This window comes from Lissotriton vulgaris, chromosome 1_1, assembly GCF_964263255.1.
Source record: "Lissotriton vulgaris chromosome 1_1, aLisVul1.2, whole genome shotgun sequence".
In the NCBI taxonomy this organism is placed as follows: Eukaryota; Metazoa; Chordata; class Amphibia; order Caudata; family Salamandridae; genus Lissotriton; species Lissotriton vulgaris.
In genome coordinates this window covers 1,937,972,275-1,937,997,488 of record NC_141685.1, presented here as the reverse complement: position 1 = coordinate 1,937,997,488, position 25,214 = coordinate 1,937,972,275, and the positions used below count along the sequence as shown (strand labels likewise).

Sequence of the window (25,214 nt, the reverse complement as noted above, 5' to 3'; positions counted from 1 at the left end):
AATTTAAAAAAGAATATACAATTACCAAAAAACATAAATAAATAAATTGGCTTCATGTACAGCAAAACTTGAAAGCCTGGGTTTCAAAATTTCTATTCATCCATGTATATATGGGAGGTCACATAATACAATTTAATATCCATATTATTTTCCATATACACGTACAACTTTTTAAATGCATTTATGTATCAATATTACTTTACTCACACTGTAGATTAAAAAAATCACCTCTCCAATTTACTGCTCTATGTCTCATCTTATACCTCTTTCAATACACCTTTGACCTCAACTCTCTGACACGTTACAAACCTCATGTTACTACTTTGATTTTCTAAATAACCCTTTCTAGACTTTCCGCTCCTCTCTGTCTCTATTTACTCATCCCAAAACTCATTTAACTATTATGATCTCCCAAATAACCCTTTCTGGACTCTTCCCTCCTCTATCCCTCCTTCTCCTACTCAATCCAACTAACGGACTCACATGTCCACCACTCCAATTAACAACTTATATTTCCCTATACGAATCCAACTTGAGTTCCGGAATAGCGCTCTACTCGCTAAAAAGCGCTTCAACGCCTCATCAGGGGCCGTAAGACTAAGCGTTACATAAATAAAATGTCAATTGCATTGCAATCATGCCAGCAGTGTTGCCAGTTAAATTTAGGTACACAGACAGCTTTGTGAGTAAGGCCCTAGGTGAATAGTGTTCTAAATGACAGCCATGCAAACAAAAGCAGGGTGATTTGCTATAGTTATTTTTAATGTCTTTATTATATTTCACGGTGCAACGTACACAAATCTATTACAGCATAGCAAAATTCAAACACATGTCACAGTGTCCTTGTTAAATAGGTACATAATGCGTCCATTTCTAACGATAATGGCATTACTCCTAGTCCTACACCCTCGCCTTCCTTCAGCACAAATGAGGCCCCGCCTCCCACCCAGACCCACCCCCAGTATAAAAACTCTGCCCGCCCCCACCTCCACCTGTACATAAACAAGCCGAGCTAGAACTCAGTTGAACCGCACCGGGAGGGAGGGAGGGTCCTTGAAGGAAGGCGAGGGAGTAGGACTAGGAGTAATGCCATTATCGTTAGAAATGGACGCATTACCTCCCGTCCCTCCCTCGCCTTCCTTCAGCACAAATGAGGACATAGCAAGCAGAGGAAAACAGAGACGGACAACTGAGTGACAAAGAACACAAAACAGTGCCCCCAAACACAGCATATCAACATCCCAGGCCTCGCAAAGAGTACAAGACCCTGAGGCCCGAACCCCTAAAGGAGGAACCACCCCCACAAGAGGAAGAGCCACCAAGAACGCGGACCGAAACCCACAACCATAGTCGGACCACCGCGAATAGACAAAGAGACCCCCACCCGGAAGGACTCCACAACCAGCAGGTCCCACAGCAAAAGATGCTGTACAGCCAAACCGAGCAAACGAGACTCCACAGCCAAGAAAGGAGCAGGACAGAACACAGGCAAAAGCAACCTGTGACAGAGCCAAAACGCCGAGCCACTGGAAGGGACAAAGAATGGAACCGGACCCAAAAGCAACAGAGCCAAACAGCCCGGACAGAAAGGAAACATACAAAACAGGGCCCAGAACATCCCCAAGCGCCCCGCAGGGGCGATGGCAACCAAAAAACAAGGCCCAAAGGCAAAAGCCGCAACCCAAGACCCCCAAGGAGCCCAAAGGGAGGACCGGACAGGACATCCAACACCAGCAGCAAAGACCCCGAAGGGAAGGACACGACAGGCCAGGGAACAAACACACCAGACCCGGAAAAAAAGAGCCAGGCAACAGACCCCAGGCAACACGCAAGGAAGCCAGGAGCACCAAGAAGCCGGAAAGCATCACACTGCACTCGCAGAGGGGCCACCGACAACCCCAGCAGGACCTCAGCCGGAGGGAACCTCCACACCAAAAGGAGGCCAGCACCATGGGAACAACACCCAGAGCAGAACAGCAGGACCAAAAAAGGCCAGCAAACACCAAGCAGAGGACAGCCAAGAGGAGGACCGAGGGGAAGCCTGCAAGCCACCGCCAACCAAACAGGAACCCCCAACACAGCCAAGACCAGCTGCACAACAGCCAGGCAGCAGGGCAAACCCCGCACAGAACCCAGGGGAAGGACACAAAACTCCAAAGGGCACGGAGCCACCAGAAGGAACCTCCACCGAGCGACACACTACCCTGACAGGAGAAGAAAACAAGAAGCCCAAGGCCAACTGGGGGCAACCAACAACCCCCGAGCACAGACCCACAGAGCCCGCACCAGAAAAGCCTGAGCAACATAAAAGGCAGGGCAGGGAAAGGCACACCGAAGAGCCAGAGGCCCAGGAGAGGGCCAGACGCCCCCCCCCCCCCCAAAGACCCGGGACCCCAGTCCAGAGACCCGAACCGGGCCACCCAGGCTGACCCTGGCGCCACAAACAGGACCACCACAGGGAGGCCCCAAAGACCCACCAACAGTCCAGACACAGGGAAGGAAGGACCCAGCATAACAGAACTGCCAGCACACAACACACCCATAGAGGCAGAGAGCCGACAGCCCCAGCACCCAGACCAGAGTCCCCAGAAACAGGACGCAGGCAACCAAGGAACAAGGACCCGAACCCGGACCCACCCAGGACGCGGCAAAGGACAACGCCACCGGAGTGTCAGATGGAGCAAACACGCACAGACCCGCAGAGAGCCCCGAAAGGGCACCAGGGCAAGGCCAAAAGGCCGCAACAGCCACCAGCAAGCGGACCCCCGGGAGAGCAGCAGGAACCAGAACAGGAACCCGAATCCAGCCAATCCCGAACAGGCCGGCAACCGAAGCCACCACAAGGGGAGCCAGAGGAGCCAGCGAACACCGAGCCAGAAGGCAACAGCGGCCGAGCCACCAGGAGAGCCCCCCCGTGGACCGACCGACAAGGGAAGCAGGGACAACAGACCCCGAAGACCAACCCAACAGGAGCCAGAGGGACAGGCGGAGAAGAAGAAAACAAGCCCAGGGAACTCCGCAGAAGCCAGGCGCCCCAGCACAAGCAACCACAGGACATGCCTGAGGAGCCCCTGGGGCCACAAGGCCCACACCCAAGAAGGAAGAGAGACCAGGCACCCGCCGGACAAGGGAACGGGGCCGAGCACAGACCGAACGAGAGCCACTTAAGAGCGTCCGGACATGCGGGAAGACCCAGGGCGAAGGCCCGAGGGTGAAGAGGAAGGATGCAACACAGAAATGGGCACACCCCACATAGAACCGCAGGAAACGCAGAAAAGAAGCAGTGACTGGGAAGTGGAGAGAAGCGACCCCAAAATACAGGGCATGCCAAAAACCACCAGGTAGGGCCCGCGGAAAGGCAGCCCGAATGGCCAACACACGGAAGGGCACCGGCCAAATCCAGGAGCAGACCCCAAGGAGAATCAGGACAGGCACAAAGCTGCCGGACACCCTAGCCCCAGCACCAGAAAGGAGCGGGCCCCAGACCCAAGCCCCACCGACAGGAACCCAGCAGACGGAACACATGGCAAGCAAACAGGACTCCCAGTCCAGCAGAGCCACCCAGCAGGAACCGGAGACAGGCACCGGAGACAGCCAAACTCTCTCCAAACCGGAGGAACCCGCACCAAGCCGGCCCAGCACCCAAGAACATACAGCAGTGACAGGAACCCAACAGGGCAAGGCACTCTGACCAAGAGGCAGTTAGCCAGGGCAAAAGAAACTGTCAAAACTGCGCCCACCCGAAAGACAGAGGAGAAACCCACAGCAGGGACCACGGAGAGGCCCCAGTGCAAGGCACGTGAGAAAGGCAGGACGCCCCCACTAAGGCAAGGCAAGCAGAGGGCCCAAGGTGGCGACATGCAGCCACCACGAACCGCCACCGCAAACCCCATGAAACCCAGCACCAAGGAGGGCACAGAAGAAGCAGAGAACAGGCCAGCCAGTGCCACGGTAGCAGCCAAGCAGAACAACAGACCTACCAAGCAGCGCGGCCAGGACAGAGGACAACCGGAGGAAAGGGGCGACCCTCACCAAGAAGCAAAGCCACTGGAGGAAGATAGGGACGCGCAGCCCAGAAGCGAACGCCCCGGCGCAAACCGAGCGGGAAGAGAAACCTGAAACCAATCAGGACCAACACAGTGCAGAAGGAAGAACGAGGGCTGGGAAGAGACCGCCAACGGCAGGCCGCACAGGAAACCGCCAATCAACTGGCAGCAGGGCAGCACCACAGCGGACAAAGCCACACGCACCACGCACATACAACAAGTACGAGCAACGCACGCTACACACAGCACCAACCCCCACCCCGGCACAAAGGGGCAAGCCCAACCGGGAGGGGCGGGGACACCAAGGAAAGAACCCCACAGGCCCTGCCCAGCAGGAAACAGGAAAACCCTGCCGACCAGCACAGGAGTCCAGCGACCCACGGCCCGAACGCTCACCACCCCTGGAGCCACACACAGAGCAGAGGCGGGAGAAGGATCCACACTCAAGGACCCAGACCGGAACCAGTCGCACATAGGACCAGCCGGTTGAGGAAGGGACGCGGAAGGCATCAACCAAACCCCAGAACACAGGACAGGGCAGCCACAATCAAGTCCAGCACCATCATGGGACAAGAAAGGCAGAACACCCCCCACAGAGCCCAGTGCGACAAGGGCACCCCAGGGGGAACGGAGACCCAGCAGCAGAGGAAGAGGACACCAGTATGCCCCCAACCAATCCCCATGCGACCCCGTCAGGAGCAGACCCAGTGGCAGACAACCGTCAAGGCCACCACCAAAGGGAACATGGAGCAGCAGGACAAGAACCGAAGCCATCCAGCGAAAACCAGTGCCACCAAAGGTCTTCACTGAGGCACAGCACCAAGGCCGGTATACATCATCCACAGGGCAAGAAAAACGCACAAGCAGGCTGCAGAATTCTCAGGTCGTAAAATGTACATATACTCCTCAGCATTGCGAAGAACCTGTCAGCGGCATACAATTCCAGTCGGCACGAAAAAGGACATGTGAAGCCGAGGAGCTGTGGATGGAAAAGGCACAGGATAACCTACACAGTGCACTTCACTTCAGAGGAGCAGAGGGACCACAGCAAGGAGGCTGGGCCACGCCCGGCCCCTCACCGGGCAGCCGGCAGAGCGGCAGTCCCCGGGGGCAGGAAGCAACGCGCCCCGCCTAGAAACAAAAAAGAAAACGGGCACAAACCCGTCCTACCTGGTCTCCTGTAAGACAGCACACCGGGAGGAGGCAGCCACGCAGCCCGACCCGGAAACACAGCCCCAGCCACAGGAGGACCGCCAAAACACCGCAGCGGATTCCTGAGCCACCCCTCCGCCCCCATACCACGAGGGAGACGAGGAGAGGAGGCACAGCCAGGAGAACTCAGCAGAGGGCACCGCCGCAGCAGAGAACCAAACCGAAGACTCCCCGGCACCGCCACAGGGAGGAACTGAAAGGGTAAGTCTCACTAGTGAGACAGAAAAAAAACAGGTGGAGGTGGGGGGCGGGCAGAGTTTTTATACTGGGGGTGGGTCTGGGTGTGAGGCGGGGCCTCATTTGTGCTGAAGGAAGGCGAGGGAGGGACGGGAGGTAATGGCAATGAACATTAGATCTCGTTAGGCGTCTTCGCGATTTGCTATTAGTTAAGCAAATTTGAGAAAAATATGTATTCGTTTTCTCCTGAAAAGAAAAAATAATTTGAACGAGTTGAGTTTAGCAAAAAATCTGTCTTCACTGCGAGATGATACTGGCGAAAGTAAGACAATTTCTTTTCTCCTCAACGGAATTTGGACAATCAGTCATCTGGGATGTCAGAGCACATCGTGACTGAATTGAATTTGCAAAAGTGTCTTGACATTTCAGACACAAAGAATCTTGACATTTTAAACACAACGTGTTTAATAAACCTCTTATTCGGTCCATTGTCTCTTTAACCTATTCAGAGTGACTCTAAAATACCAATAGATCTGAAAGATATTGCTGATTTGCAGCAAGTAGGAGCGCTTAACCTTAAAAAGAATCATTCAACGTCTGTCTTTTCAGATGTTCTCACTGACAGCTACAGGTAATCCTTTACAATTTCCATTCTGTAAAGTTTAAACAATATGAAATTATGAAAAGTTCAACCAATTTTATTTCACAAATGAAGGTGTAACGATGTATTTAAAGTACATCTGGGTTTACAGAATTTTATGTACAAGTTCTGTTAGACCGGTCAGCCTTAGGATGTTCTACCCCCAAACTTTTTTGCCTGCTTGCCTCCAATGTTGCTGGCTTTTTGCTTTGGTTGGCCATAGGAATCTGTGCACTTTATAACTGCTAACCAGTGCTAAAGTGCCTGTGCTCACTCCCCTTAACATGATTTGATTGGCATATACCTAACTGGCATATTTTATTTATTTGTAAGTCACTTGTAGAGTGGTTCACCATATATATCCCGGTCCTGTAAAGTAAATGCTACGAGTGAGCCTGCAGTACTTATTGTGCCAGCCACTTAAATAGCACCTTAAACCACCTCACAGGCCTGCCACTGCAGGGTGAAGGCAATGCCCCACTGCCATGTCGACTTGGTAATAAAAACCCATGGCCAAGCTTTAAACTCCCCTTTTATTACATATAAGTCACTTCTAAAGTTGGCCTGAGGTAGCCCATAGGGTAGGGCGCTGTGCAAATAAAAGTTAGGAACCACTTTTATGTTTTACATGTCGTTGTAGTAAAAAAAACTCCCAAATTTTTCACTACCGTGAAGCCTATGTGTCCCGTATGATAACATTGGGAATTCAATATTACATTTAATGAGCTGTAATTCCAAAATAAGAGGAGGTTGATAGGTCATGTTTGGTACCAATGAACTTGTAATGATAAACCCTCTTTAATGGTAAAATCTAAATTATCATTACAGTTTTGAAAATGCCACTTTTAGAAAGTTGGCATTTTCCTGCATTCAACCCTTTGCACCTGCAGTCTCCCTTAGGTCACATGACTGGGTGTAGCTGACAGACTTTGTGAATTCCTTCAAGACAGTCAAACAATACTGCGATTAGCTGAGCCTCAATGGGCCATCAACTAGTAGGATGGGGGCAGAGCTGAACACAGCCCCACTTTCACATGAATAGGCCGGGTCCAGTCTCCTCACAATAGGCTTAATGACCCTGTATTGTCACTGCAGCCTGCTTGGAGTCAGGCAGGAGAGGCAAGGAGACCCATGCACTTCAAAAAACCTTTGCAGAACCTTCTCCCACCAAAGTATAAAAATAGGACTCTCAGACCGATTCTTCAGGTCTCTACAGAACTGTCAAAGGGCTCTCAGAGCAGCCTGTTGCTGTGCACTCTGCCAGACTGCTGTTATACTTGGAAGGACTGCTTTGCTACCTGGAGACTGCCTTGAACCCTCAGAGGCCAGCCCTGGAGTGAAGCCCTGCATCTACGCCTGCCCCCAGAACTACCAGAAGTAACTCCAAGGGCTAGTTTGCTGGCCTAATGTTCGGAGTCATAGGCAGATAACAGGATTCCACCATATTAAACACGCATCTGGATCCCAGCCTGAGTGAGTCTTGAACCCCCAAGAGATCACCATCCACTACTGGACCCTTGGTTGTGGTGCTAAAGGTGCCTTGATGACCATTTTCCAAAACTGAGTACTTTGACTAAATTTGGTCAAAAAGTACTCTGAGAACCAGAAGGAGACCAGGACTAAACTGCTAATCTATCCGCTTGAGGTGCATTGCTGGTCAGATTGACTTTGCGGCTTCTCCCATTACGTTATTTTCCACAGCAGCAAATCCATTTTAGTGGTCCACGCCAAAGGGGTATCCTACTACGTGGAACTGTCTTTAGCTACACTCTCCTGCCTCGTCCCGCTGGAGATTTTCGATTTCCATCTCGAAGGCAAATTCTGAAGGTAAAAATCTTCACCACAGCTTCGCTCCACTGCTATCCGACGACAGCCCTACCTATGCGGACACTTCTGCAGCCTTGACCTGCTTAACCTTTTCCTTCTCGTGCACTATTTTTTCGAAATGGTTCTAAGTTCAAAGGTAATAGCTGACTGGGCCCAATAAACTTCCTGTATCCGACCCGCACTCCATCACAGTTGGCCTTAACTTCCCCAGTTTAGCACGACCATATGTCCGCCGTTGGCGCTTCTATCTTTTAGGCACTACTTTACAGTTTATTCTTTACAAATTCATGACTCTGGTTCTACTGAATGGATATTTGTAGTTTTGGTATCAAATAATTTAGTAAAATGTACTCGGGTGGAGCTTGCCAGGCCTAAGATGGCCACGCTGTGAGCGAGCTCCACAAGTCATCGCTTCTACCCTTCACTTATCCTGCGTTCATGCTAACTAAATAACCCCCGATTAACGGCAGGAGACAGCCAGCTATAAATGCGAAGTCCGGTGTTAATTTCATGGCGATTGGAGCTCTTGATGTCCTCCTTGTGGTGTAAGGACTTCCGGCTTGTTTGACTGGGCTCATCCTGATATTGCTACCCCACGAGGCCCTAAGCCCACCTGCTGTCAGCACTTGCATCTCGTGCGACTAGACTACACTACCTGAGTGATCTATAGGGCGAGGCCCTGGTGGATTTTACACTTCAGCTGCACTGAAGAGACCTTTAGGTCGGCGCGGACCATACTTGTGCGCAGGGAGCGCTTGGTGTTCTGGGAATCCCCACGAGATAGCGGACCTCAGTCTGAGAGGTGGCAAAGATTGTGCTGCTTCCTGTCCTTGAGGCTTTGGATGGAGCACAACTGGTCTGAGAGGAGTAGGATCTTCGCTAACCCAACAACACAACATGGGTAAGGTGGACAAAACCCAGTTCAAGCTACAGTTTGAGCAGCTCAAGTAGAGAACTAGGGATGCAGAGGGGGCGCCCCTTCCCCTGACGACCGAGATGATATGTCGGAGGAGGCAGCAGGGGATCTAAAACAGATTCTCGCAGCAATGCAGAAAAGTCTACAGAAAAGTCTCTCCACCATTGACGGCAAGATCGATACCCTTGCATATCGGATGGACAGAATGTCGGAACGCCTCGACAAACATGGCAAACAAATCGATATGACTGAGAGGAGAGTCACTGAGGTCGAAGAGGCGCAGTAGGAGGTCAGCGAGGCCCCAGAACAGTTTGCCAAGATGCTAGCTGCCCTGCAGGAGAAAGCAGAAGACTTGAAGACAAGGTCTAGAAGGAGCAATTTACGCATCATAGGGCTGCCGGAAACGACCTCTACTGGTAAGATGGAGGTGTTTATCGAGAAATTGTTGGTTACATTCCTGGGTTGCGAGATATTCTCAGACATGTTTATGGTGGAGTGAGCACATCGATCGCTGGGCCCTAGGCCACCTTTGAGGGCACCGCTACGACCAGTAATCGCTAAGCTCCTAAATTACTGGGACCCTGCCCTGAAGTTAGCAAGAGCAAAGGGTACCCTTTAATTTGAAGGTTCTATGGTTTCCCTGTTCCCGGACTTAAAGATGAAGGTGCAGGAAGCCAAGCATCAATTTGCTCCTAGGAAACTGTGACTATGTGACCAAAACATCGACTATGCTATGCTCTATCCAGCTAGATTGAGAGTCAACATAAATGGGCACTCTAGACTTTTTCTTGACCCCAAATCGCTCCAGAAAGCATTGAAAGACCATCCCAAGACAGCGGGCACAGTCAGGAAACCGAGGGTCTGGGAGAGACTGCCGGTGGTGCTGCCAGAGGCGAGGATTAAAAACTGCGCCCACTGTGCTTCATTGGACTAGAACTCACTGTGAGGTCTGGTCCGGCTCTGCTCTCTCCCCACCCCCGTCTTTTGATCTTATTATTCTGCTATCCGGTAACTTGTTCTCCGTTCCTACTCTATATTATCTATGAATCCAGTGTATCGCAAATATTGCTTAGCTTATGTTATTAATAAAATGTACTTTATTTTTCTACATTTTTTCAGGGGTTTTCTTGTGTTTTGTTTTCATAATATTACTGCTTGTGTACTGCATACATGCTTTACATATTGCCTCTAAGTTAAGCCGGACTCTTGTGTGCTAAGCTACCCAGGGTTAAGAACAGGTTAATTTAGTGACTTTTTGTGGTTCACACTGCAAGAAATTGTGGGCTTACTAACCAGTCAACCAACAGTCTAATTTGTCACAGGTTCTGTAAGAGCATTGACATTACACAAATCCTGCAATGCATGCAATTACATATGAGAGTTTGGGGATATAAAGGTCCCTACATGGATCTGGAGAGAAGTGCTGCTCTGGTCTGTTACTTTTTTCCTGTTGACTCGGTTAGTTTCCCTCAGGAAGCTCAGGAATCTTGTGAGACCACTCAGGAGTCATCTGAGATAGCAAAGTTGTGCTCTGAAGTCAAGGGGAAACCCAAAGTGCACCCTTCTTTCAGAGAATAGTGACTGGTCTCTGTACTGGGGCAGTAATCACAGTATAATTAAATGCAGGGACATCCCTTTTTACCTATAACCTACTGTGGAAGATACTTACCAGGCATCCCCTTATGAAGCGTCTGTGAGTTAGCCCTAATTAAGGTCCCTTTACCGCCATTATGTGCGAACCATGCCTGGACGGTGGCCATTATGGTTGTGGCTAAATGTGAGGTGTGAGAACATATGTAGCAGAGTGATTGGTGGAGTCCACTTGAGTACGCGTGTGTGTGACTCTCAAAAGGTCAGCTGGCTTCGTGCGCAAGCTGGCCAGCTTCTGCAGACCTAGTAACTAATAAGTTATCATTTCTTTGTCTCTGGCCCCGGTAATGTCATTCCGGTGGGCAGGGGAAATGGCCCAGGAGGCCTTTCAAGTAGCCGAAGTGTTACCTATTCCTTCAAATATATGCTTTTCTAATGGATAATGCCTCATATCTGGAGCCGATGCACATTGTGGACCAATTTCTACTACCCCTGGAGATGCTTCAAATGAATACAAATCATGCGTGCCTCAGCTATGCATCAATCAATCCCTTGTAAGAATGGAAAAGTTCCACATTTAACCATTACTGATACGCCCATCAGTTACATCATAGGAAATGTCCTTTTTCAGCATTGTATGTCTCTGAGGCCGCGAATAGGATATCCGTCAGCTGACTCTTGGAGACCAGCTTAGGCCTATAGGTGCAAGTAAAAAGCAGTAGTCTTTCATGATTCTTCCCTTCACGTGTCAGTTATGAATTGTCTTCCATCAGGTGTTTTCTTCAAGGCCCAGGAATGTTCCAATATGTTGGCGAGAATTTGACATTTTTATCCAAAGCACTGGCCTCCAATTGGACGTATGTTGTCCCAAACCTGACAAAACTCTAAGCAAAGCTCAACCTTATCTTTCAGCATTTCCCACTTCACCCATCTTGAAACCTTCCCACAACTCTCTAACAAAATTGTCAAAGACAGCTCACAAAGAGCCCAGAGTCCCTTCCAAGATCCACCCCTAGAGAAATGGGAACGATCCCCCTTTCTGATGTGGGAACAGTGGGGCACATGCATCAAAGGAAATGGCATTCGCAAATGGTGCGAATCGCAAAATTCGGCCGTTTGCGAATGCAATTCCCATTTTTGGGATGCATTAACATTTTTGTAATTTTGCAATTTAAGAAATAGCTAAATTGCTATTTCTTAAATTGTGATTGCATTTAAGGAATCTCAAATTGAGATTCCTTAAATGCAATGCATCAAACTCTAAAAATTTGCGAATTCGCAAATAAGGGGAGCAAATTACCATGAAGTTGACCTTCATGGTAATTTGCGAAAACTTTGAAAAATGCACTAAAGTGCATTTTTCAAAGTTCCATTTTACATACACACATGCCCTTGGGGCATGTGAGTGTGCAAAATGTACTTCTAAGCAGATTTCAGGGGTGCAACAGGGTGTCCTTTGGACACCCCTGCACCCTTGAAATTGCATTCTTAATTTGCGAATTTCTAATGGTGAATTGCAAATTAAGAATGTCTTTCCATTCATTCCTATGGGCCTCTAGGCCCATAGGAATGGATGGGGAGGTATTCCTTAATTGCGATTCTCAATTAGAGAATCACAATTAAGGAATTTTAAGAAATCGCTATTTTAATAGCGATTTCTTGATGCATTGCAGTTTGTAATTCCTTAATTGCGATTCCTTATTTTTTGCAATTAGGAATCGCAAAATGCAATATTGATGCATGTGCCCCAGTCTCTCTTCTGCCATAAGTGCAGATACTCATGTCGGAGAAACATCTCCAGATAAAGGGGCTCTGTCTTCTGAGGTTCCTTTTGGGACGTATTGTGCACAAAGGAAGATTGTTGATGCAATTAGTTACCGGTCTACCCAAGTTGCTCCTCCGAGTACTCTTAGTTTTTGGCTGTATTGACTTTTGGAAAGTGAACACTTCACATCAATTCAGAATGCTAATAATGACCATTGTAGAACAGGCAGTCCAGAAGAATTGGCTTAATTCTTTTAGGCTTCCAGAAGGCAAACCATGTACATTTTAAGTTACATTTTCATTACAGATATCAAAAATCTATTTTCACCACTGAACTAGACTTTTGGGGAAAGTACATTCAAGTAAGCTTTACTATTTTCAGATGTGAATTCATACTATAGGCTTTTAATGACTATTAGACATGTTTTTAGGAAAAAGCAACATTGACTACAAAGTGACAAACAGCAAATTCAATGTGTGCTGAGGGGACATACTTTTTGTTCCTATTTAGCATGTCCTACATTCATGCATTAAACACCCAGCCTGAAGGGTTTACGTGGTGACTTAAGTAATGAATGCAAAACTCAGTTTTTCTACAGGACAGGACAGTTTTCTTTGATATGGATTACTGAGTGGTTGAAGACTGCAGACATAAATATGGTATCCGGCAGCACCACAAATTTCATCAGTCTGCTTCTTTAGGTAAAATAACAAACATATTCTTCTTTAGCTTTTGTTTCTGCTTCTTTTAAAAAGAAACATCTAGTTGGCGAGGCCAGGAATCCTGGCACATGAAACTCCCCATTGTAACACTTGACTTTCTCAGGGTAATGAAGCAAAGCAGTACAAAGCCAATTCTAGGGATGGTTGCATGGGCTAGTGCACCAGCTTGCTGATTGCTGATTGATATGCAACAACAACACTCACTCACTGTCCAGTCAGAGCATTTTCTTATAAAAAGGAAAGCACTTTATTGCACACATATTACTTAATAATTTGTATTCATTTTCAAATGTATGTGATCGGGTAGACGGATTTACCTTTGCCGATACCCTCAGAACAAAGCATGTACCGAGCAAGCCCTGAACGCTACAATTACACGAATCCCCCTATATTAAACAGAATATAAGGGGGTGGTATTACCAAAAAAGCAGGCTTACTGGCTTTGTCAGTGTCACTACATTAATAAAAGGAAAAACAGACAGTATAAAGTGAGTGCAGTCAATCAATGTGGATGATACCATCTTTTTTCAATAAGCATCGTAAAACCATAGCACATATCTTGTCGAGATCATCATTCATGAAGAGCTTTATTAATTCAATTCAATGAGCAAGAGACTTTCTTTCAGAGTTAACATATTGCTACTGCAGCTTCAGGACCAACAGGCACACACTCTAGAGCCTCTGTGCTTTGTGACAGTACTTGAAAAAGTAGAAAACGTTTCCTGGGGCATTAATATATACCCCTCGGAGACACAAGACAACCTTTTTGGGGCATCTGCTGTTGTATTTCTGCATCCCCCTAAACACGATTTGCACATGTGGGTGGTGCCTTTGCCCTTCCTGAGCACCACAAAAGAACACTATGTAAATTTCTGGAGGCCCCAGACGTTTCTTGTTCACTCCTTTCCCGGAGACATTCTTATTTAATTAGCTGCTTTGCCGCAGTGGAGAATCGCAATATTTTGCTCTTAAATGCAGCCTTGTGCAGTGTTTCGTAATTTGCTTGTTTTTTCACCGGGTGCCAATGCCCATGTGGGCACCCTGATGCTGCCTTTCGATGGAGCTTCGTGGCTCCCCCAGTAGTCCTTGCTTGCTCCCCTCACGCAGGAGACCCTTCCTGGGTCCCGCTAATGAGCCAACACCTTCACCTGTTTTCCCATCTTCTGGAAGAAGACATGGATGCAATCAGGAATTTGCTTGTTTTCCTGCAGCGGGCGGGAATCCAGATGCCAGGCACGACCACCCTCCACACCAACAGGGGAGCACCCGGCCTTGTCTGCCTATGCCCCCTGGGAATTGGGGGCCCAGGTATTAAGGAGAATGGTGAACTGTGGCACTTTCTTGTTCTGCATTGGGTCCCAGGGGATGGTCCCCCTCCCTATCAAAATTTTTGACGTTACTCCAACCCACAAGGTTTCATGCCCGTTCGCCCCAGTCGTCTGCACTTTGCGTGTTTTTCTGCTGCCCCAAAGGGTCTATATTCTTGAGGGACGTGTTGTTTTCTCCTGATATCAATCTGTGGAGACCACGAGGGAATTTTTCAGGATTCCTAGACTTTGAATTTAATTATTGGTCTAGAGCTAAATTTTTATGGCTCCTACTGATAAACCTGTCCTTTGCCTAGGCTCCTGGCACCTACATTCACCCGAGGGCATCTTCAACAGGCCTTTCACAGCACACCAGTAGAGTACCCTCCTTGCCACACTCCCCACACCCCATGGCTTTGGTCATCTTAAAGGGCACCTGTGTGTCCGGATGGGGGTCATCCAGCAGCAGGGCCACTCCACGAAAGGTTCAGGGGAAACCTCTAGACTATCCCCACAAAGGTCTATTTGTCACTGAGATGGTATAAGGAGGCCTACGCTACCAGTCGCTGGGTGCCAGCTGGGGACAAAACCCATCCTTGAAGGGAGTTGGGAGGCTTCTCCTACCAGCTGAGTATTCCTCCTCACTCCCAGGTCCAGTGACTACTCAACTCTCTCCCTGTTGTGCAGGAGTTTTTATGACGGGGTAGAAAGTTCTAGAAGCTAGGCACCTCTACCCGATCCTAGGGTGCCACAACTGACCCCCTCCTGGAGTGATAGTTTTAGATCTCTTGGTCTCTAAAATGAAGATGGGCTCAGGGCGTGCGATCCTGCCCCTTAGCTCCTCAAAACCTGCTATAAGGCTTCTTGGCAGGACCCAGGGCCTGCTTGTCCATCTGGGTTCCTGGTACTTCTCCTTGGCCTGGGATCCCCCTCAGCAGCACCTCAAGGACCTCAATCCAGATTACCGTCCACGTGTGCACTCCCAAGACCACCTGTGGGCCCTTTCAGGGCATATTTGTGCCCAGCAGGAGTCAGGGTAGTCTCTCTTGAGTGGTCTCCCCAAAAAGGATCAGACCTCAGAGTCTCCAGGGGGAACCGCTCTTCCTCATTCCCAGTAAGTGCACACTGATACTGTCCCCAAGTAGGAGGGAGGAAGCCAGGGCCACCTGCCATCGAGACATAGGTCCACAAAGTCTAATTCAGTATAATTCTGTAATGTTCCCTCACTCAAGACAGACGTTTATCCAAGAGGGCTCCACCTATATAGTCTTCTGCACATTTCAGTACTGTTCTGACTTGCACTTATGCAGGCGTTTCTGAGTTGGGGTCAAACATTTCAGAAATGAGTACTTCTGCCCAATCCAAAGATGACATGCCATCACTCAAGCCCTATCCCCCCTTCACGGTATCTTCGTACTTTTCAATATGGCAGCTCAAATGGTCAATGGTCACAACTCTCTAAGAGCTATAAGCCAGCATGCAGTTGCCTCTGCCAAACATGTTCCTTCCCTCAAATTTTCAAAGAGAAGGGGGCAAAAAGCTGGCTGCCTCCCTTTTTTACTCTCTGGAAACAGCATGCCCAGGCTTGTTGGGCAGAGTAGATGCCAATAACCTATACAGATTTTACCCCAATCCCCTCCTCTCCTAAGAACAGACTTAATCTCCTACCAATGGGCCTATTATGTGGGGAAGGCTTTAGGAAACATTCTGGACAGAAGAGTTATAAACTTGGCCCAGCAGAATAGTTGAGAGCTCAAATCTGACAAAGACAAAATTACTAAAATCCAAAGTACATGAAGGAGAGGATTTAGCATAAAAGCTAGGGCAGTCGACCTCAAATCTGGGGAACAGGGTTCGAGTCTTGTCAAAGACGCGCAACAACCTGGGATTCTGGGCAAATTACTTAATCTCCCCGTGCCTAACAAAAATAAATGTGTCCTCATGTAATGCAACTGGTGCTCGTGTAAAGAGCTCTGATACCTTCGTGTCAAGTTCGCACTACATAAAACTCTGTAAACAAATAAAAGGGAGTGCAAATATGGGCAAATTAAGGCTATATGTACACTTCGGACCATTGTTTGCCTAACGAAAGATGTTCTAAATTCAGCCACTGCATTGCTGGTGCAGCTTTCGCCTACAGTGTGCATATAGTAAGGCACTACAGACTTACAGTAAAGAACTACAGACTGACACTAGAGTCAAAAAGAAATTGGGAGACTTATTTTTCAATGCCCAATTAACTTATATGGTCCCATCTGTGACAGCCTACTTGTGTGCAGATATTGAGTTAGGCAACACTTGCAGAACCTGCACACGGGTGCACAAGTGTATGCGCAGGTGATTGCGATAACCCAGACCAGAGCCTCTTATCCTGCCTTCACAGTAGCAGACCTTATTTAAAAGGTAGGTACTGGCTACTAGCACTCAAATACATTTAACCAGCGCTAGCAGTTAGTGAAAGTCACTGACAGCAGATATTCAAAACCAGGAGCTCAAAAAAGGAAAATATCTCTAGGTAGCTGAAATGAGTCAGAACCCCATACCTCACAATATTCTATTAAAGCTTTGCATCCAAATGTGTTAGCTAAATTGTATCTTTATTGTCACTTGTCTACAAGTACTCTGATATTCAACCTAGCAACACTTTAGCACCTATTCGAGCCCCAGGAATATAAATTAATAAAATGCACAAACCAACATTTCAAAAATGATTTGGGGGATTTTCCTTAAATTCTATATGGACAGAGGATGGGAGATTCATGTGAAGCTTATATTTACAATATGGTCACTTATACAGTGCCAACACATGGGGGGAGGGGACTAGGTAGCAGCCTGCGAACATAGCAGTAGAGTTGGCCGACCATGTGCCTCTTTGAAGGGCTAAAATATTTGTAGTTCTACGCTTTCATTTAACAATATCATGATTTCTGGGCGTTATAGTTTTGGTTAAGGTAAACAGAAGACTTAAAAATAACATTTTAAAACATTTAGTTAAATGACATTGCCTTATCACTTGGGCCCATGGCACCAAACATTTTACTTTCACAATGCAGCTTGTGATTAGACCGTCTACAATGAATGCCTAACTGCTTCTACCTTCAACCCTTCTACACTCCCTATTCAACTACCCTTTCTGGTCCAAAGACAGGAAGCCTCTTGGCTGCGGGGTGCCCCAAGCATCTGCCCTGAGCCCCCTCTTTTTTAACATTTATGTTGCACCCCTAGCAAAGGTAATTGACTCTCTGGGGGTAAGAGTGATATCGTATGCTGACGATACTCAGCTTATTTTTTCTCTTAAAGATCACTCACCCTCTGGTTTTGATAACTTCCGAATCTGTCTTTCCAATATTGTGGCTTGGATGACTTCAAACACGTTAAAACTTAGCACGGACAAGACTGAGGTGTTATTTTTTAATCTAACGATTCCCTTATCCCCCTCCATCTGGTGGCCTGTGGAACTCACCCCACCACCTTCCCCGGTGAGGGTGGCCCGCAATCTTGGAGTTCAATTTGATAATGACTTATCTTTTAAAACCCAGATTCAGAAAGTCACCTCAGCATGCTTTGGAAAACTTCATATGCTAAGAAAAATCTCCCCCTTTCTTCCTAAGGAAGCATTGAAGACAGTGACACATGCCCTAATCACGTCGCCCTAATCACGTCACACTTAGATTACGCGAACAGTCTATATGTGGGACTATCTGCTTCACAGACTGCAGATAGTGCAGAACGCCGCTGCCAGGCTAATATGCAAAGTCCCCTATCGACAATCAATCTCCCCCCACTTGAAGAAATTGCATTGGTTACCGATCACTGCTCGCGTTAAATTTAAGGCCCTGGTACTAGCTTTTAGAGCTCCCAATGGAAAAGGCCCTAAATACCCGAGTAACAGACTAAAACCAGTCCACTCCTCTCTCAATCCTAGATCGAACCACCTTCACCTTCTGTCAATCCCCCGATTTCGTTTCGCGAGAAAGGGAGGCAGAGCCTTCACAGTGGCAGTATCCAAACTGTGGAACTCTCTGCCCATCAGTCTTAAGACTATTGACACTGAATCTCAGTTCAGGGGCAAATTGACAACCTTCCTATTTTCAGGCCACTAATTCCTGCCCCCTTGATCTGCATTCCTCAGCGCCGGGACACCCCCTTTGGGGGTAGCTGTGCGCTCAATAAATGTCTATAATAATAATAACTAAATCACTAGAAATCTCGCTAGATAAAAAATTGAATATGCAAACCCATATCAACTCGTTGGCTAAAGCTGCCCAGTTTCACCTGAGCTATATTATAAAACTAAAACCATTCATCGAAACAACAGACCTCAAAATGGTAGTACAGGCATTACTCTTCTCAAGGATCTAATACGGTTTAACTACTATATCAGGTCTTCCCAAGATCTCAACAGCTTTACTAAAAGCCTGCTCAATGCAGCCGCTAAACTCATAACAGGTTCTAGAAAATACGACCACATCTCTCCACACCTGAAGGCTCTGAATTGGCTAACATACAAAGCCAGAATTCAACTCAAGATGGCTTGTATCACTCACAAAGCTATACACTTACAAACATGGTTGTAATTAGCTCAGAAATTGTGGATAACTGGAGTAGGTAGATAGTCTATGAGCACCAGAGATCTAGTGCTGAAACCACCATTCTCTCAGAAGATGAAAACCTATGACAGAGGGTTCTCGGGAGCCACACCTAGAATAAGGAATTCTCTGCCTCCAAACATTAGAAGGATCTACACCACATCAAGCTTCAGAAAGGAAGCCAAAATATTTCTAATGAGCAAATTTCTACCTTAACCAACTACTGAATAATCACTTAGAGATCCGTTTAGAGATTATCACATATTCCCCCATGGACATGTAATTTGCCCGCACCAGAAGAATTGCAAAATGAAAAATATTTGACCTATCCAACTTACCTCGGAGAATCTAGCCTAGTAACTAGTCAGAGTCTTAATCATACTACCAGTATAACAGTAAACATAGATTTGCTATTTTTATTTAGGTGTACTAATTTTATAATATATATCATATAGACTCATATTCCATTAATCTGCAAATGTCATCGTTGCTCTTAGAAGTTATTGTTTGCACTCTCTAGTTATGTATAATGCCCCTATCGGGTTAACAGTGATATGTTATTACTGTGAAGCGCCCTGATACCCAAATGAGTCGTGTTCGCACCATGTAAAACACTGATTAAATAAATAAGTGAGAATGTGTACAGGTCACATAAAAGTATTGGGCCTTTGAATGAAAAGGCCAGGGGGCAGGAATAACGTGTATTTTTAAGTTTGTATATATGCTTTGTTGGCATACAGTGTGAACCATTTGGGTTTATTGTTTTTGAAACAGGTTCTGTCGACGGCAAACAATCTCACTTTCGATCAGGCGCGGTAAGGCGACACCAACACACCTGGCCTCAACAAAACAGAATGTATTTAGTAGCAGTTGCTCAAATTTCCACTTATTCTGCTGGTATCAACACACGCATTTTTGTCACTTTTATTTTGAAAAGCAATTGCAAACTTTTTAGGGAGCTTGAAATCATAGAACTCTTCCATGTCCCAATTGTTAGACCTTGGCCTACCCGTGACGTGACACACGGAGTAAATCGTTGCCTTCACTAGCTTCAGTGGCTAGGGTCAAGGCGCGGCACTGCCCATCTGTGCTCTGTTTGATTTGTGATATCTGCTGTCAGAAAGGGCACTCGGACAAAAGGAATGACTAATGGCACATGAAGTGAGGTATCCTGACAGATGGAAAAGAGCCTCGAATGCCACGGTTTCGTGGCACAAGCTTTCGGCTTAGGACAGCATTCTGTCCTCTCTTTAAGATAACAAAAAAGTATATGTTTATTGAACGCACATTATTTAGGATGCATTTTGGGATAGCGTGTAGTGGTAATAATTATTACATAAATAATATGTATGCCACACGAAATATAAAGTGAATTGTAGGAATTCCGACATATGACTTGCAGCATGCACACGCTTGCTGCCATCATAAAGACCACCGAACTGTTAGAGCAGGTTTGGAGACTTGGGAGTCTGCAGATTACAGAAGAACCTCTGCATCAAATTCATGAACCTCAAGGGCACGATGCTTTCACACGCAGGGCTCTGCAGCGAGCATGTAAACTCCAACCCTGATGGCCGTGATTGAATAAAATACGCGAAATACAAATTGCACCATAATCTATAGAACAAGTGTATTAGCCATCAGAATTGTACAAGTTTTGTTTACATCCTGAGTCTTTCCAGCAGATTCCTTATCCACCATAAACTATCATGCAATATAATTAATTTCTGACCGGTACAGTAAGCCTTTTGAATGTTACTCTCACATTTCTCATTATCGTTACTTTCTTCGACGGCTACATTCATAAACAGAAGCTATATGTACAGGTCGACAGGTTGTCAATGAATGGACTGTACCTTGCCCGATTTTGTCCCACCCGCTCCAGTTTTCCAAATATTTAGATTTCCATTTCCCACACTTTCAATCAAACAAGCGGGAGGGTATGTTTCCAACAACTGTCAAAAGTCACCTCACGTCCCCTGCAACGTAATTTAGGCCTATCGTAGTTTTTTTTACCCAGTTACACTATCTATGCATTCTAGATCTTGTATATATGGTGGCATTCCAAGTCCCAGAATGCAGCGCGTCTGGCTGTAAAGCCACGATTGGCTGAAAATGCCGGAAACTGCACGAGCCTGCTTGGAAGGAATTCTATTAAGGTCACCCAAGTTTAGTGTTCAACACGCTTGCTGCTGCTTTTTACGCTCACAGCAGTGATATTTGCAGGCTTTAACTTACGTGGCTTGGTGTGGTTTCATTAAGACAGATAGGGGCACTCACATAGCTCCACTCTCTAGCTGTTCTATGCACCCCTTGTCTCAGTGATCATGCGGGAAATGTGGGGGTATCAATGAAATGGGTCTTTCTTCTGAACAGTTCAGCGAGCATGCTCGTCGTTCTTTCTTCATTACACGCATAACAAGCCACAATTCCCTTTGAAAGCAATCAACACTCTTCTCAAATCCAGGCAGGTGCGTTTTTTTCACCTGCACCACCTGCATACTGGAAGCTTCTCTGCGCTTTATTTTACATAACATATCTCCTGTGTTTTTCACGAGAAGTTGATTTTACAATGTTTTTACTTTAACAGTACACGTTAAACGAGGCATACAATCCCTGGATAGATTGTAGTAACATACGTAGTTTATTGGTTGCCGATCATGAAGGGACAATAATTTGTATAATGCGGCATTGCACAGTCGATTATTGCACAAAGTACACCCCCACACACGAACTGCCGCTGGACATTTATTTGGCAAGGTGTTAATATGCACAAATGCGCTATAGACATAATTACACTCACCAGTTGGTGCCAGGCGGGCTGGAGTTATCCATTGTTTTAGTCCATGGCTTAAACCAAGTAATATTACCAGCTGCCTCGCGCCATAGGTTTTCGGGCTCCTGCACGGAAGCCCGGAACACCTGGTCATAGCTGGCCTGCTGGCAGTGACGGCTCAAGAGAGAAAAGTTCCGAAAGCAGGGACCAGGTGGAGCAGAACACAGCGGTCTGCGTGAAAGTAACACGGGAAACCCCGATGATCTTTGCGGCTGAGTCCGAGGAAGACGACCTAGCTGCTCTGTTGCACTCGTAAAAGTCAAACTTCCAGTCTCCTGCACATATGATTCCGTGTAGAATCTCAACTTAGTGCGTGCTACGGACGTGGTACTTTTTTCTGCATATCTGTGCGAAAAGAGACGTTTTGGAAAGTTCACGCGGGTGAAGTATGTTTTCATTTTCGCTTTGGACCTCTTGCTGCACACTCCTCCTGTGCTCCCGCACTCGCAGTAGTGTCGTTTACTATTAAGTATGGTGCTGACAGAAAACCCCGGCCTGGAGTACAGAATGTTTGCAGTTCCTGGACTCCAGCTGTAACTGATAAACTAAAGTCACATTTTTTTCTGACGGAGAGAAACAGAAGCTCTTGTAACCCGAGTACTGGGAGTGGCGCAGAAAACTGGGAGAGAAAATGGTGGACATCTTGAAAAGAAGCGTAGCACGCTATTTACACTGAATCTAAAATAAACATTGGCAAAGCCTGTAGGTCTGGTCTTCACTAGGTGGTGCAATAGTTATTTCAAAAAAAATATTTTTCTGTTGCAAGACCTTCCCACAAAAATTAAAAAAGAATAGAAAATATGGTGTCACACAAATATGGCCACCTTATGCTTGCTATAAACATTTTAAATACAAAAAACACACATAGAGGATGTTGTATTACAAGTATTATTATTATTTTTTTCAAAACTAGTCTTTCTGTTGCACCATGATTTTTATTATTATTTATGAAGGAATCAAGTCTAAATCGCCACCTAACCCAGCACTCAAAAAGCAGGCAACTGTAATGTCTTTATGTCACTTAAACATCTTACAGCATACATTTTTTATAAAGGAGTTAAAACAAAACAAATAGGTGGCATTTAAAGTTAATATGAAAAATAAACAAAATAAAAAGCAAGCTTTGAACCACTATGAAACTGGGGAGAAAGGAACTATATTTATGCGGAGTTGAACCATGTTCACAGGTTTTGTGCAGTCACTCAGAACTAGACCTGAGCGGTGAACTCTGCTCCGTTTGTGGAGTTTAACCCACTCCGCAGAGCACGTTGAGTAGCGAAAAACTCTGTTCCGCAAAGCGGAGCAGATTTTTTTCTTGCCAACGGTTGCCAACATTACATTGGCGAGCGAGGAAAATCTAACGCTAGACCACTTCCCAGCGAGACTTCTCAACTCGGACGGTCCCGATGGTTGCGACAGCTCATGTTGAGAAACCGTCATTCGCATTGAGGAAGCTGCCGCTCGAGTCACCCTGATTTTCCAGCGCTGGACAAATTCCTGGTGAACCAGCACGGCTCCCTAACAACCCTTAAATCTCATCCCACTCAACCCAGGAACAACTTACTTTACTCATCAGTGGGGCCCATAGCACCGCGAGTCACACAGCCACACATCACACTACTCCTGAATCAGTGGAAAAGAAGGCAAGCTGCTAGATAGCGGGGTACCTCATTAACCTATACTAACATTTTTATACATAATATACATGTATGTACATATTACATTTTCTCAGCAGACATAAGGAAATAAACATGAAGGTACTCCGCTATGGACCAACCAGTAGAAGTCAGTTGATGGCGATTAAGACCAGCTCAATCACTATTTTCCCATTATTTTATTGCTTAATTGTCATGACTTGAATTCTAAGTAACAACAGATCGAGTTTATATTTTTACAGAAGTTTATCTGAATTCATTAAGAAAGGAAAATAGCATTTTCTCTAGACAAACGCACATTTTAAGCATTTATTAAATACACTCAAGAAATGAAAAATTAGAAAGCATATTACCAAACTGCCATAGGAAGATGACAGACCTGCACAGAACAAGTTCCCAAGCTGACTGTCTTTCTATCCTCCTCGATGTCTCCCTCCCGACATAGAACTCCGCATTCGATTTCTTTGCCTCATCAAAATTTAAAGTCCAAAAATGATTCAAAGTCTTTTGCACCATAAAATTGTTCAGACCAACAGCATGTCATGGTGCGAAATAAAATCCACGAAACCAAACTTTTCCCTCTTTCGCACAAGCTCTTTTATACCCTTTTTACTAACTATCTAACCCAAAATTGAAACTTTCAGGGCCCGCACTTATTTCTCATTGGTCCATTAGAGAGGTGGTGATGATCACCTCATGTCCTTGTCCAAACCAGTTCTCAATTTTTGCCCTGTCATTCCCAATGCTTTCTCATGACTTAATTGTCCACTTTGCAATTTTCGTTCAGTCCTTGTATCTTTTATTCATAATAAGGTTACAACGTTTTCCTTTCCCAGACTTTTAAATGCAAGCTTCCTTTGGCACATCTCCTGGTCATAGGCCAAGCCGACCTTGACATCTCTTGCTCCTAACACAGACTATTCACTCATTTCTAGCATACTCCGCGCATGTGTGGGAGCCATCTTTCTCCGGAGTCGATCTCATTGTTTCGTTTAAACAGCCATTTTCAAACTAGGCCGCACTGGCCTCAATGGGAACTAATATGAAAACAAACACAACAGACGTTCGATATAGAATTTTTACCCTGCTGTTTACCTTCCACCATTCTAATTTTCCCTGTTAGTAGTTACCTAGCAAAAGCACACAAATATGCGTCATTTACTTACCATCTGCATTCTTCTTGCCACAAAACTTCTAATATGAGCACAAATACACACGTTTTATTTGATTATATCTACAATATCACAGCTCTGAATTAATATGACTCTTTGAATTATTAGCAAATTAATTTTTAGCAGAATAACAATTAGATTTCCCACGTGTGGTGTCTATTCTATATGCACTTGGTTGATTAGTTTTCATGCTTCACACAATTAATAAATGATACAGTTATGAGAGAATGACTTTACAAGGGGTACACAACAAGTTTTGTCTTTCTCCTGCTCCATCAACTCCCCCGTTTGGTGATTTTATCACCACCAATCACCCCAACTAAATTTCTTTAAAAAAACAAAACATCTTTCAGGTTCTTTTCATTTGTTTTAGCTTAAACTTTAGTATCTTGTACACTTTGTCTTTTTGTATCTTTATTCATTTTCTCTTTAAATTCTTCCAACTCTATTTCTCCTATTTCACGTTCTCTTTCCTAACTTTTTTCAATTTTCTTCATTATCCATTATCCATTTTTCAGTTTTCTTTTGTCTTACACATTTACACACTAATCTTCATATTAGTACTATAAAAATTATTATTGTTAAGGGAATTAACACTTTCCCTACTATTGAACTACCTATTTCGGCAAACCATTTCTTTACAGCAGAAAAACTCTTACCAAGTTTCTCTAGAACACCATCAACCTCCAGTGAAGTAATTTCTTTATGTAATTCAGTAATCTTCTTAATATATCTTTGAATGTTATGACTTGTGTCGGGT

The 25,214-nt window shown here is 45.8% G+C and overlaps 1 protein-coding gene across 2 annotated transcripts in view; it reads right to left on the bottom strand.

The window, feature by feature from the left end:
* The window catches only part of ACSS3 (acyl-CoA synthetase short chain family member 3), a 1,235,137-nt gene extending 1,212,936 nt beyond the window's left edge, over window positions 1-22,201 (bottom strand). Inside the window, exon 1 of one of the 2 annotated variants that reach the window (XM_086919605.1) lies at window positions 21,595-22,201. In XM_086919605.1, coding sequence (XP_086775731.1) covers window positions 21,595-22,025 — 431 coding nt within the window. In that variant the 5' untranslated portion in view covers window positions 22,026-22,201. The remainder of the gene's footprint in view (window positions 1-21,594) is intronic. The other variant, XM_086919608.1, reaches the window with a different exon arrangement.
* Between the last annotated feature and the right edge of the window lie 3,013 nt (window positions 22,202-25,214).